The sequence below is a fragment of the Plectropomus leopardus genome, chromosome 11, assembly GCF_008729295.1.
Source record: "Plectropomus leopardus isolate mb chromosome 11, YSFRI_Pleo_2.0, whole genome shotgun sequence".
NCBI lineage: Eukaryota > Metazoa > Chordata > Actinopteri > Perciformes > Serranidae > Plectropomus > Plectropomus leopardus.
In genome coordinates this window covers 14,895,547-14,910,844 of record NC_056473.1, presented here as the reverse complement: position 1 = coordinate 14,910,844, position 15,298 = coordinate 14,895,547, and the positions used below count along the sequence as shown (strand labels likewise).

Below are 15,298 nucleotides of genomic sequence, written 5' to 3'. Positions count from 1 at the left end.
CTAAAATCCTAGAAACATCCTAAAATCTTAAAAACATGCTGTGACCAGCCCCTGACCTCCAGTCACTTTGCAAAAGTGGCCTCCAAGCAAAGCAAGTTGAGTATCCCTGCGTTAGGTAGCCCTAACCCTGTGTGAAATCCTTAGAGACATTACAGTTAAAACACACAAATGCTCATGCCCTTAGCTGAGGACTTTGGCCTACCGTCTTGTTCTGTCTTGGTCAGCTCTACGAGTTTCTTCTGTTTCAGTGTGTCCACCACGTCTGCCAGGCTTCCTTTGCGGCGCTCTGGCGTCCCAAAGGCGAGGCCGGTCATTGGCTCCCCGCGATCCCTGGAACACTCTTCTGGCTTGGGTGGAGAGGTAGAGTTAGTCCGGTAGGAGTAGACTGAGCAGCCCTTACTGCTCTCATTGTCCTGGTAAGAGACAGCAAAGACGAGAAGCAAGTTTAGATCTTTAGGAATATATCAGCACTGTCGCAGCTTTTCTGCATGCTGCGAAATTGATTATGAAAAGACAAATACATGTTGTTTTGGAAATAGCTGAGGCTTGCTCAGCAGCACTTAACCATGGCATGCTGTGACACTTGCAAAGGTAAAATTTTGGATTGCATTTTGCTACTGATAGAACATAGTAAGTACTCGATGTATCCGTCATCGTGAGCCCTTTGGTGACCACCTATTACATTCCTTTACATTCTTTGAGTTTACTCTTGTATATATAATATTCCACGGTATTAAACATACATATCAGTGTATGCTGCAGTTAAATGGTTCTTAAATATAAGAAAGCGGAGGCCCCTTTGTTGCAAGTCATTCTGCTCTCTTTCATTTCCTGTCACCTGTCTGCTGTTATCTCTCAAATACAGTTAAAAAAAAAAGTCTATCATAAAGCACAGAACAAGCATGACAACAGCACAGAAATACTGTGCCTTAAAACACTGATTTGTAAAATGTATTTAAATGTACTGTAAGCTTTGTTTTACCTAACTCATTTATGCCCACAGCTGTAATTTTTAATTTCTTTTGGAGGAGCTTTTCTCTGGGCTTGCCTTAGCACAAAAGCAAAAAAAAAAACACAATCAAAATAGGTCACTTACTTAACTTAACTGGATTAAAGCCATTTCCTATTCATACTATATTCATTCTCTGGGAACTTGGGACTACTGTTTTTATTGTTTTAATAAATATATAGTATGATAAGAAAATAGCTGTATCTAAGAAACTGCAAGCAGCACAATTAAGTATTTTATATCAGTGAACTCCAAAAAAGATGTGTATCAAAGATATGCAGTGTAAAAAAAATAAAATGTTCAAATAAAATGTAGTATTTTTCCAGAGTTTCCCAAATTCTGACTTTGACTATTCACCCCTTGAAACCTGGATCGACATCAGTTTTCTTGGTCTGCATTCATATGCACCTTGTTTGTTTTTTTTTGAAAACATGGGGGAAACAGGCAATGACTGGCTTTTCAAAAATGTCCCACAACTTGAAAGAGATTACTATAAGGTCACAAGATGATGATGATTATGAATGATTCTCTGTTTAAAATTAGATTACAGGAAAAAAATATTTAAAAATATATATGTAAAATAAATAATTATACTCTTTTGATTGTCAGCACTGTTGTTTTCTTGTTTTTTCCTTTTTATATTTTATTGATTAATGTAATTTTGTTTATTTCCTTGCAAGGTATTTTCCTTGTAACTCTTTCACTAATGTCTTTCTATTATTTGGGCCATGTTTTGTTAACTTTCATGTTGCCTTCTCCCCATGTTTTTAAAAGAAATCAAACCATTTTGCCCTAGTTTTAAAGGATTAATTATAAAAGTGTTTCATGTGATTTAAACATTTCTGTCCTATAACAAAAATCCCTGAGGGTACAAGTTCATACCAGATTTTAACACTTAGACCAATCAGGGAAAATGTGGCATTTGTTATCATAAATAAAGTCTTTGAGCACAAATTGATTCCTGAGGATCTCTGCCCTTACTAGACTGAAAACAAACAATATACAGTCCTAATTAGTACTGATATTTTTTATGTCTTATGGTCTTTTAAGAACAGATAATCACAGTCCTCCAAAGTTTTAAGGGGAACAAAATCCCTCAACAAAAACACTTTACGTTAAGCACAGCTATCACCAGCTTGGCTCTTACTCTACATTTATAGACCGCTGTCTGAGGTAGTGCTAACTTACTACAGAAGTAGCAGGAACGAAACTGATGGGCCTTTCTATTTTGTGCTACATGACCCGAGTGTTTCTGTCCCTCTGCTGTTTGCTCCGCTGGGTTCAGTGAGAGGCACAAGGAGTCTATATTTACAGAGAAGATGATAAGCCCTTCAAGACGACCACATTGTCCCACACAACAGACACTTTAGCACAGGTGCTGTAACACCGGGGCTATTTCTGGACGCTTTCTCCTCCCCTTACAGAGTAGGGGGATCTCCAAGAACTTTAGGAGGCTTATGTTTCAAAGACAAGGGGCTTTAACTAACAGCGGGATCTTAAGACGCCCTTGAAATGGCTCCAGGAGGCCCCGTTGTGCACTTTGTCTTTAAGCAGAAGATGCCTCTGTAATGAGGATTAGCAGATACTGTGTCACTTGTGGATTGTTCAGGTGTGTTTTTTCAGGTCTGTTCATAATGCTACCAAGGACTTATACAAGCAGTGCAGTGAAGGCAGGGAGGCCTGATGGTCAGATCATATTATAAACCAAAAGGTCACACATTCAATCAGTGCAACAGACAATACATGTCCATGACTACCCCCGTGACATAAGCTGTCCTTGAGCAAGACACTCACTCTGAATACAAAGGCATTATGCTGAAATGTGAAAATGAAATAGTTGGCGAAGCAAACTAAAAGATTTTCAAAAGTGTGTTGCACAATGGGGAAGATGATGTGTATAAATGTACACCTTCACATTGGGGACTTTTGGAATCCACATTTAAGAAAATCTGGGAAAAAAAGACTGGCCTTCACTTATTGGCCAATGGACTCTGAAGTTGAAATTGTCCCTCACTGTTGGCAAGATAAAGAAAGGCAGGATGGCGTGTCTGATTTTCTGTTCGTAGCTTGTCTATCTTCCATAGTTTTTTCATTCAGTGCTATTCTGTATGGTGTTACCACCTTACCTGCTAACTTTCTGGAGCCAAAATTTTCTACTCTTTTGCAAGGTCAACACAGATTTATGCATGTTAGATTAAAAACTTCTGAAGACTTCTATAATGCAGCTCTAATCGAGACCAATTTTACAACTGAAGGGCACAAACCACAAACAAAACACAAGCTGACAAATTATTTTGGAATAGGGACAATTTTGCCCAAATGTATATGATAACATAACGTAAATCTTGGCAACTTTGTGCTTCTCACCCTGCATATGAGATTCCACTGCCTTGATTCCTGTTCCAAGTTTGAAAATGCTTTTGCACAACATACACCAAGCCTCACATGCCTTGCATTGAACTACAGATCACACTTTCACATTTTTGAGTAGATATAGCAGCAGTTGGAGCAGCTAAATGACCTGCCTACCAGCGACATGACTCACGCTTTATCAGTTCACGATCAGCCTCCTTCACTCCTTGGTACAGAAGAAAATGCTAAATTAGCGTTTAGCTAGCTATAAAGTGTTAGGCATTTACAGTTTGGATTAAGAAAAGGGGAAGGGTTACAGCACATTACTTTTAAGTTAAATCCTGTCTTTGTGTATAATGAATGAAGTACATGGATAGAGTGGATTAATTCTATGTTAGGCCTCATATTTAGCTACTATAAATGTATGTGTGTATGTATAAATATGTATGTGTCTCAGGTTATCATAAGCCTGCCACAGTGCTACAACAGACTCAAAGAGTATAGGAGCAGATTGAGAGAGAGGCCCACCCATCTCAGATCTTTTATAGTTTCCGAAAAAAAAAATCCGGAAAAGTGACCAAGCTCGCATTACGTCACTCACCAGTGGGAGTGTTTTGGGATGGTGTGTGCAATGCATTCTGGTAGTTGCAGGTTTTCTACCTCTGCAGGTTTTCTACCTCTACTTCTATTCTACAGTGTGTTTTTCTCTGGTCATGTAGCACCAATGTCAGTATTTGTATCTTGCATAAAGCACTGAAAAAGACCATCTTTCCAGCACTGAAGTGTTTCTTTAAGACATTTTAAAAACAAGTAAGGCCTTATTTTTTGATGAATGAATTCAATGCTTTTAAGGCTTTTCATGGATTGGTGCGAACCCTGCTTTCTACCTGTGGACAAAAACAACATTTACCCCCTTTTTTCCAATTAAGAATAAAAAATAGAACTTTAAAAATCACATCAGCCTCCCCGGTTACTTATGGTGAGAACGATGTTACACTAAGGAGTATATGGCAACTTGACAAGCTATAAGTATTTAAGAACATTTTTCCTCAAGGCCACTTTGAGCCCCGACACTGATTCTAAGTGAAGTGAAGTTTTTTTGTATTATCTAATTGCCTTAAAAGTTCTCATTATGCACTGAGAATGGTTAGATAAAATTATGTCATACTCTCAAAGTGATAACAGAAAATATGATTATGTTTTTGGTCAAACCAGCAGTGGTGGATGAAGTACCTGAAAGAAATACTTGAGTAAAAGTACAGATTTCTCACCAGAAAATTCTTTGGTAGAAGTTAAAGTCATCTATTAAAATAGTACTTGAGAAAAAGTCTTAATGTATCTGATATTTACTGTCCTTAAGTATCAAAAGCAACTTTATGACATTTAATTTACTTAAGTTTTGAAAGTTAAAGTACAAGTAAATACTGATATAGAAAAAAATTCAAGTGGTCAGAATTTTAGAATTATAAAGTTTACAACAGCGTAAAAGGATTTTAAGAACAAAAGCTAATTTTTCCTTCCGTATAATTCCTTCATTTGTCTGTCCGTTCTTCCTCCCTTCCTTCCCTATTTGGTAATAAGTAACTAAGATGCTTAAGGAAAATGTAGTGGGGTAAAAGTACATATTTTATTTAGGAGATTTAGTGGAGTAAATGTGAAAGTTGAAATAAATATAAACTCAAGTAAAGAAATTACAGATACTCCCCCAAAAAATATTTAACAAAGTATTATTACTTTGTTACATTACAACACTGTAAATCAGACGATCCAGACTTAATTCCTCTAAAATGTGAATAGGACTTTTTTTGGGGGGGGGGGCATTAAATGAATTCTGCCACTACATTGATACCTGAGGAAACTTTATTCTAAGAACTTTCCACTTTCCTCAGAGGCTGAAGTCAAACGTGCCTCTTCCATTCGGGACCAACAGAACCTGAAGCCAAGTAACTTACACCTCAACACATACACACTCTCCCCCACTCACACACACATGAAAACAGGCTGTGGAGATGAGAAGAATCGAGGGCTATAACTCTCTAGAGGAGAAGCCTCACTGGGCTGCCTACAGCACTGCCTGCAGCACACAGACCAGAGAGGACCACTGGTCGTATGGGAGTGAGTGAGTGTGTGTGTGCTTTCACGTGTGTGCATGCACTGTGAACTGTTATCATTATGCATGAGAATTTGCACACCCTGTGTACCCCTGCATGTATTTCAGAGTGTTTTATGAGTCACACGCCCTGAGCGTGTACACACACTAACCGCTTTCAGTTTTATAGATTTGAGTTATAGCAACATGTCTCAAGATAAGATATGGTCAATTTCTCTGCTCTGTGCGTAATTCACATCTCACCATCGCAGCAGGCACCGCGTTCTCCCACTCAGCATCCGTCAGCTTCTCTCTGAGTGGCTGCAGCTCGTCCGGGTGGGGCCGCTCATGCGAAGAGGGCGACGGCGTCTCCTTTGGGCCGTCTCGCTCGTCACTGGGCCAGGCCACATTGTCCTGACCCATCGGTTCCTCTTCTTCAGACGGTGGGTGAAAGGGAGGCGTTGCTCGCATGGAAGACATCATTCTATGAAAGAACATAGGAAAGGGGTTTTTTTTTAAATTTTGGGGCCACAGTTGTACCGGTTTATTACCATTCATCATTCAAGTTAAGGTAGAGGAGAAAACTTAAACACACTCTTGTCACCTATGATGGAGTAAAGCTCAAGAGACCAGTTGAAAGTCTAAACTTGTGATGCTGATTTCATAAAAATAAAGACTGAAAGACATTGACTTGATTGTGACCAAAACCTTGGAGTACTGCTGAGGTAATGTGGAACACAGCAAACACTGAAACACCCCGAGTGAAAAGTATGCACTTCTACATACATAGAGTACATTATTTTTGCATGTAAAATTTGTAAAAATATAAAATTCAAATATTTATTTACCATTTTATAGTGAACTTACATTTTGTAATATTGGAACAACAACATACAGTTGTAACTGGATTTAATTAGTGTAGCTATATATTACTGCAATTAGAGAAAACCCTCATTTTTACCTGACTTGAATCATATTTTAGTACTTGTTAACTGTTTATTATATTTATTGTAGGTATGCCTCTTAATTTTCTCATGTGTATTTATCAAATGTGTTCGTCCTTGTGCTGATTATGTTGTTTATTATTTTTATTTTTTACATTGTTTTGTTAACTTAAATTCATTTTATGATAACACAAGTTATAAATCCAGAGACTACAGGTAAAAAGGTAAAAGTATGATATACTTGTTTAGGGGGGTCATTGCATCCCCAAACTTTATTATTATTTGCATTATTACTATTGTTATTACTATTATTATTAGTAGTAGTAGTAGTAGTAGTAGTAGTAGTAGTAGCAGTAGTAGTAGTAGTAGTAGTAGTAAGTAGTATTTATTATTATTGTTGTTATTATTATTATTATTATTATTATTTATTATTATTATTATTATTATTATTATTATTATTAATTATTAATAATAATAATAATAATAATAATAATAATAATAATACACTTTATTTGTATAGCACCTTTCATACAATAAAGCAGCCCAATGTAGCAAGAAAGAAATTACATGCACCAAGTGCTTCACATCAAAAGACATAGAAGATAAAAAAGACATAAAACCTGCATGTAAAAATAAAGTATTATTATAGTATTATAAGTATTATAACTTTACAATTATCTTAAATCTCTCAAATATCAAGCATCATATCAATTTGAGGCTTAATAAATTGTGGCCCAGGCAATGAGCACTGTTAGAACAGTTGTTTTTGGCTGTCTCCATGGCTGCAGCTGGGTCATGGTGAATCAGTAATCAGTATTGTGTATTGGGTGCACCCAACATTTTTGACTTGGAGCAATAATCTAACAGATATGTCCACCACTGATTGCATACTGAAGCCACATAAAGCCAATGGAGTTTGTAGGACCATGCAGTTGAATAGTTAATTCAGAACCACAACTTTATTTAAAATGCAGACGCATGAACGCTAAAGATGTAATTACAGCTCAGCCACACACAAGCAATTTAAAGTACATATCATATTTTTGGCTGTATCGGACGCATTCATTCTGAGCAGCTTATGATGACTGCAACACATTCATGCTGAATGTTACACACACACACACACACACACACACACACACACAGCAAATTAAGCACATACTGCCACCGGGATAATCTATTAATCTATTAAGCAGCATCAAGGCCACTCATCACCTCAGAGCTGTTAAGAAATAGCAGACGCTGTGCTACTGAGTTTCAATGGAAAAAATCTCCGTTTCTTCTAATGCCTCAGGCTGGGAGAGTCATTAGTCTAATACATCATTTACTGTAATGACTTCCCTTTGTTACACTGTAGTTATGAGGACTTTCACTGGCCTCATTTAGCTCCTTAAGCCTTCTTCTCTTGTTGCCTAATCTCAGATCTAAAATCTTATTTTAAATCTAAACACAAGCCCACTTTAACACATCATCTGTTCTTATTTGGCTAATTGGTCCTTGTATATAATAATACACAAAATCTCACACACACACACACCTAAACAATTCCATAAAGGAAAATAGAGGAAAACACACACCCCCACAAAATTGCTTGGTGATAACTGACAAAGCAAATTCCAGCAGAGAGGGCGTCAGACTGCTTTCAATCGTTTTTGCTCTAATTCCTGACAAAAAGCCGTCCTCCCCTCCACACACCAGTCACACACGAGCACACACACAACTTCTGTGAAGTAAAACAGATTGCCACTTCAGCATTAGCGGTCAGTAAATCACAACAGGCTGTCCATCTCTGAAATATGCAGCCTCCTGGGTGCCCTTAAACGTAAATCTGACCCTCGGTCATGTGTCTGAAGGAAAGAGCACGGCTGCAGAGTGCATGTGTGGGGAGGAGGCAAGAGGTGAAAAAACATAATTTACAGAGGGAGTTGATAAAAGTAAGATAACAGACTGAAACCAAATGTCAGTGTGAGCTACAATGAGAGGAAGAAGATAAATAGACAGAGAAAATGTAGTGTGTGTTAAAGCATAGATCCAAACATGGATGTACAGTGTATCTAAGTGTGTTGCAATGATTTTTGTGAAAGAGGTCTTCCCATGTGGGATTACTGTAAAGTGATTCTCAGGGGCGTGACGTTCTGTGGATGTCATCTCTAACTGTGTCAAAAAGCAGCTTCCAGTGCAGGTTAAATCAGAGGAGGGCTGCTTAGTGTCATGGCATGAAAACTGAGACTCACTCAGCTCTGACCTGAAGATGTTGGAGAGGCTTTAATAGTAAACCATTGTAACTTACATCACTTTCTCACTTTCTACTAGTTTGAAAACCTAATTCACTATAATTTTTACCCAAAATAAGTCCTTATTTATGCTCTATTTCTATTTTTCTCCAGTGTGTCTCTTTAACATCATCTTTATGAAATTTTCAAATTTGAAAGCTAATTTCATACTTAATTATTTATCATATGTAAGAAGAGTTATACTCATATGACATGAATGAAAGATAGCAATTCATAAAATTATAATTTTCCTAACAAAAACTATCACAAGTGACAGTGACATATCCTAAGTAGTTCAACTACTACAACACAGTTTTCCTATTTTTAATACATTTGAAATTATGAAAAAGAGACACAGTACAATGTTTGATACTGATTGTGCCTACCCACAGCAGTCAAGCAACGGCCTCTGCCGTGGTACAGCAACACCACTTGGACAAACCAAACGCAGAACAGCAGTACAATATAATACAAGAAATGCAGTAATAATAATAATGGCCTTTTCATAAGCCTATTTATAAATATGGTTACATTTGCTAATGATTACTTCTGAAAAGTGTTTTATTTTAAACTAATTTTTAATGTTTTACTTTTCATTTTAACTTTTAACTTTATAATTAATAATAATTATTTTAAATAATTGTATTATAAGTAGTATAAGTATTAGTACTAGTAGTTGTAGTGGTAGTAGTATAGTTATTCATAATAATCAATAAATAATACAGGAAAAAATAAAAACAAACAACACAAGTTATTAATCCAGAGGTTCAGACAAAAAAAATATAATATGCTTGTTAATATGCAAGTCTTTCATTATAATTGATGTTTTCCTTAAAATGTTCTACAAAAACTCGCACATATAAAAAAGTGCTCATGCCATTTCTAGTCTACAGTAGACAGCTGGACTTCACAACTATTTGAAATTCCTCAAATATCACGCAGCATATCAATATGAGGCTTAACAAAGTGCATCCCATGGCAATGAACACTGTTTGAACAGTTGTTTTTGGCTGTTTCCATAGCTGCAGCTGGGTTATGGTAAATCAGCAATCAGTATAATATTACCAAAAAAGCAGCTACACCCAACATTTTTGACTGTGAGCAAAAATCCCAGAGATACGGCCACCACTGATTGCATACTGAGCCCACACACCTACCCACAGCAGTCGAGCTACGGCTTCTGCCAGGGTATGGCAACACCACACACAGAAGAGCAGTACATAGTAATACAAGAACCAGTAGTGATAATAATAACGGACGTTTGTTAAGTCTATTTATGATTATTTTTAAAATCAAGGCCCCTGACACTTCGGGCCCCTGGGTCTGTGCCTTATAGGCCAGTTCATATACTTTTTAGCATCTTCTAGCATCTTTACTGTTTTGGTTCACTCTCATCTCTCATCTTCAGATACTGTTTTCAGTTAAAAAGCTCTAAAACCCCACTCCATGCTACCAGCACAGCACCAAACAACAGTCAGACAATGATAACAATAGCTGGATGAGAAACTGCACAATTCAGCAGCTAAGGAGCTAAATATTTCCATCAGGGGTTGGCATACACCATAACAAAAGAGTTTCAGAATTCACCGCTAAGACCCTAACAGCTGTAGACCTCTGTGAGTCTTAGGAATGATAACAAATGGTTAGAGTCATTTTTCCAAAGGCCAAGGTGAAGTCTGCGTTTTTATTTATTTTCACAATTTGCAACGAGTGCCATGCTCTACCTAAAGCCTAATTTGACTGATTAGAATAGCGACAGCTGTCAGCCTGCGGTTTAAATTTCTCCACACCTTCGATGTTTTTCACAGCGGTATGCGTACATGACATTATAAGACCCCAGACAACCAACAAACAGCAAATCACTAATCCACGATCAACTCCTGCAATCCACACTGCAGCGATGAGAGAGAGATGGGGAGCCGGGGTGGGAGAAGGCAAAGGAGCGCCTATATTTAGCTGACAATATTGCTGGTGCTGTGTTTATGGGGGAGCTTAAGACTTAGTTTCTTGGAACTGGTGTCTCATATGGCCAGGAATGCCCAGGCCCAGAACTCACTGCCACTGATATGGTATCATCATGCAACAGTATGGGGGTTTGTTGGTAAGCATGCCACAGGGGCTTTTGTGATTGGTCGGGCCAGGAAAACAGTGTATCTCATGCGCTCGTCAGCAGGCAAAGTATCACATTACTAATGTTTAGATGACTCCATTGTTTAAACAGGGCAAATGTTAAGCTTTACACAATTCATTGCTGTGGAATAAGTTTAAGAGCTGCTGTAGTTTTTCGTCATACGATTTATTGGATTTAGGATGAATGGTGAGGAATTGATTTTTTTTTTTTGCTAAAATTGTTGATTCCAAAATTAATTATACAACTGTTCACATGTGTGTTGTTACCTTAAAAAGTTGTAATGTCAGATAGGGAATAGAGGGATAGAGAGAGTGTGTGTGTGTGAGTGAGAGAGAGAGAGAAAAAGAGTGTCTGCGTGTGTGAGTGTGAGTGTGTGAGAGAGAGAGAGAGAGAGAGAGAGAGAGAAAGAGAGACCATTGACATGGGCGGGACTAACGCCATTGTCATGCTGTTGTCAAGTATTTTGAGACCGTGCACTGAAACCAATGAAGAGTAATAACAACAATGGCGAGCACTTCAGACAAGATTGACTACTATAAGGGCCGTTCTTAATCGACATGTTTTCTCAATATCCAGTATGTTCTCATACAAAGTCGTCACATATTGCCACTTTGCATTGGACTTCTGCATCTACATATTACGCTCCAGGTATCCTTCTGCATCTTCTGTTGACGTTCCAGGATGCCACTACCTTGATGTCAACATAAGCACATGGTGGGATGACGTAGTTATGTTTAGGCAACAAAAGCAAATGGCAGCCAACATTGGAACGTCAACAAACGCAAATGCTGGCACAGATGGTTACGTTTAGGCAAAAGAGGCACATGGTAAGGTATAGAAAAATAAATATCATATTCAGGCGGGAAGCAAACACCAGACTCCCGCCTGAAAGTCCGGGGTTTGTTGGATCCAGCCCCCACCCCCCACGCCCCATAGGGACCTTAATGCTCCTTATATTACATTGTTACTAGCAGGGTTTCAACCTGACACTGTCCAGCAGAGTATTGAGCAGACACGAGGTGGCCTTTGACGTCAGGATCTTATGCCAAAAGCACTGCAAAAGCAGTGGTATTTGACAGCTTTGGGATGAGAATGGGCTGCAATATTACAAAACACTGGACTCTGTTTTTCACTACACTCCACTCTCAAAATACAGAAAAAACAGGTATGTTGGCAAGGTTAAGCATCAGTGTGGAGTTAAAATGGTTTTAGATTCAGGTGGATACAGGGTTCTCTCATGATTGGTTAGGGGAATCAAATCCTCCTCCCCCACCAAAATCACTTACAGTGAAAGCAATGTCAGACTGAAGATGGAAAAACAGTATAAAGAGTTGATTCTCTCTGATATCAGGCAAGCATAGTTTTTTCTTTAAAACTGTCCAAATAAAGGTAAAAACATCGGGTATAACCATTAAAGGATGCTGCATACTTTTCAATATCTAACATAAATCACCACAATAATAACAACAAATAGAGGAGGAACTCCCTGTCAGTGCATTTATGTGTTGCCATCAGCCTACAGCTGCTTCTGTTGTACAAGTTATTCATAAACCCCTTGAGATGAACTCTTGTTTTCGAGGGGTTCCTATTATACATACAAACAGAAATGAATAACAAGAAACAAAACAAAGACTTTTACGAAATAAAGACAAACAAAACAAAATTGTCATGACACGAAGAAAAAGGAAGATTAGGTCTTGTATGTTGGGATATCCACCTAAACTATTTTTGCAGAAAAGCATTACTACTGCAAGTTTTTCTTAAAGAAACAAGTTCCCTTAATGCTACAGATCTGTTAAAGAGGATAACGCTGTACTAAGAAAATACGCATAAATTAGTCTTAATTTCTGAAATATTTTGGAGATGTTAGTTTTTCCTCTGACCACAGCTCTTATGCCTGGAAACATCAGGACCTTTCCCTCTGAGACTCAGGAAGAAATTGAGTGATTATAGCTGAAGGAGCAACCTTCTCCCAAAGAGACCAACAAAAGAATGAGTTTGTGGAAACACTCTCAGGAAACAGTAATATGGCGATAATGTTACACTGATGGCTGAAAAACAAATTCATTTTTCACCAATATCGCCTTGAGGCTTTCTGAAAGTCTTTTCATATTGTCAGACATCTAGAAAAACATCAGCTCTTTCCCCTGAAAGCAGTTCTCCTATCTGAAATATTTTTTGGAATGTGATACTGGTGAGATTGGCTGCTTGAAAACTAAACAGAGCACACACTGTTGAGTGAAGAGTGTTAATTTTTCATCCACGTGCATTGTAGTTTTTTTTTTTGCGTGAAGTCAGGTTGGGAAGATCACACAGGTAGGGTTAACATCCAAGCTGAACAAGACTAGTGAATGCAGTATGTAATTAATAATAACAATGAATGCTCAGCAATGTTACTTACTGTTCTCTTTGAGCATTTTGGTTTACATTCCCTTCCCTCGTTTGTTGCCTATGGACATTCTCACAGCCTTTAGCTCAGAGACACGTTCAACAAACAAACTGTTTCTGGTGGACAGCTAGCTAAGTCCTCAAACGTGGACAGTAACTTAGAATCCCTTTGTGAGGGGAAGAAAAACGAAAACTGGGGTCGGAATTTGGCAGCAAAGCGTTGTTCAGATCTGGCCTGGAACCTGGCGACTTGGCAGAAACAATCAGGCATTGTGGAGCGTGGACGGAGAAGGACCTGTGACAGATGAGAGCGGGAGAGAGAGGGCCCCCTCTTAGAAAAACAGTACACAAAGCGCCATTCACAACCCAGGTCCCTTCTGCCACTTGTGGAGCGGGAGAAGGGCTTCGACAAAGACCGTCGACTCGACCAATTGGGTGTAAAATCTCCAGCCATCCCAGCAGGATAGAACTGAGGAAGTGGGAAATACCAAACAGAGAGATGAAAAAATAAGAGAGCAAAAACAAGAGAAGAAAGAAAACTGAGGACTTTCCTTTGAATTGTTTGTCTGTTGGACAGTCCATACCAGGAGGAACTGCAAAAGGAGACAGCCCTCTGTTCATTTCCACCATGAAACCAAAAGTCAATCGAGCTATTTTAATAACATAGCGTGCTAGTATGTGTAGCATACTATGCTAGTGATATATGTTACATGATGTTTTACTACATTAGTAACAAACATACTATACTTTTAAGCCAGACCATGATGTTTTTTTTCTAAACCTAGCCATGTTCGCTTTTCATCTAAACCTAAGGAAGTAGACCTAAAAACAAAGCTTATTTAACTTTATGCATTTAGCGAGCAGAAACCATACATTTCCAGTTAAAATGGAACTTTATTTTGAAAAGAGAGGATGCATGTAAGAAGTGAAAATATACACACCATCCCTAAATGTCTCCTAATGCAAAAAATACTTTGTAAAGTTTGGAAAAAGACTGTGGTTTCAGTGAAAATAGAGACATAATATGTAGTTATGTAAAGTCACGTAACTACAGTGACTAGGTTGGAAAGTGGTTGAAAGTCCATGTTTGTTTGACCCAGTCATCACTCTTCCCACCCTATGCTAACTTTGTTGTTTTTTATACTTAATTTGTGTCCACCACCACAAAAGATCCTGACTGATTAAGCATTGGAATTGCTTTCATGTTGTCAGCACCTAATTTCAACACATTTTGTGCCCACTACCACAGAATTCAATGTTCTTTGTATTTTTTTGAGACCAAAGTGTATTAGACCTCCTGCCTCCTAAAAGCCCTCTTCTTTCAAGCCTTTTCATTTCTGCAGTGAAGTTGTTCGGGTGGTCATCAGCTAAAGTCTATGACTGTACCAGGCAGCTCTCAGGTGTGACTGAGTAGCATTGGTAAAAAGAGCATGAGCATTATTACTTACCCTGGATAAATACATGAAAAAGGCCAAAAGAGAATTGGCCTTGTATGAGAACGGCTCCTAAATCTTGGGTCTGTCTGGACTCTCATTAGATCATCGCAGAGTGCCTGGACAGAGAGGGCACTGTCATAGGTCAGACATGTGGAATGTGAACACACACACACTGCCCTGTTTTCTCCCAGAGATTCCCTCGTCGTGGCTCTTTTGCCCAAAATAGAAACATTCAGTAAAAACACCAGTTACCCCCAAAACCAGCCCATTTCGTCACTGCCTTCATAGCAAGAAAAGCAATTTTTTTTTTGTGAAATTCCAACTCATTAACATGGATTTCAGTGTTACAGGGCAGTGCCGTTGCTCTGTAGCCAGCAGAGCCAACAATTAGCTGCTCTATTTCAAAGCTGTAGGTGCTTATCGCTTGCGACTGCAGGTATTCTCTGACCTTTTCATGACTTAAGTTAAACAATGGAGGGAGGTAAGCAGAAGGCGGATGCCATACACGATGGTTGGGTTAGAACAGCATGTTCATCAATCAGCCATCGTAGTCAAATTCTCAGCTAAACAGAAGTCTTTGTGTGACGATCGGTCCATTACATTGAAGAGAGCTATGTATTTACCTAATTAGAAAGCATTTACAAGCACAAAGCCCTCACATTTGGTAGGCAGAGGC

At 38.4% G+C, this 15,298-nt stretch overlaps 1 protein-coding gene across 5 annotated transcripts in view; it reads right to left on the bottom strand.

Annotated features, from left to right (window-relative positions):
• LOC121950463 (transcription factor SOX-6-like) overlaps window positions 1-15,298 on the bottom strand; it is a 155,199-nt gene that overhangs the window by 103,027 nt on the left and 36,874 nt on the right. For all 5 annotated transcript variants that reach the window (XM_042496467.1, XM_042496469.1, XM_042496471.1 and 2 more), the window contains exons 3-4: window positions 5,715-5,934; window positions 203-413 (exon numbers count right to left, since the gene is read on the bottom strand). In XM_042496467.1, coding sequence (XP_042352401.1) covers window positions 203-413; window positions 5,715-5,933 — 430 coding nt within the window. In that variant the 5' untranslated portion in view covers window position 5,934. The remainder of the gene's footprint in view (window positions 1-202; window positions 414-5,714; window positions 5,935-15,298) is intronic.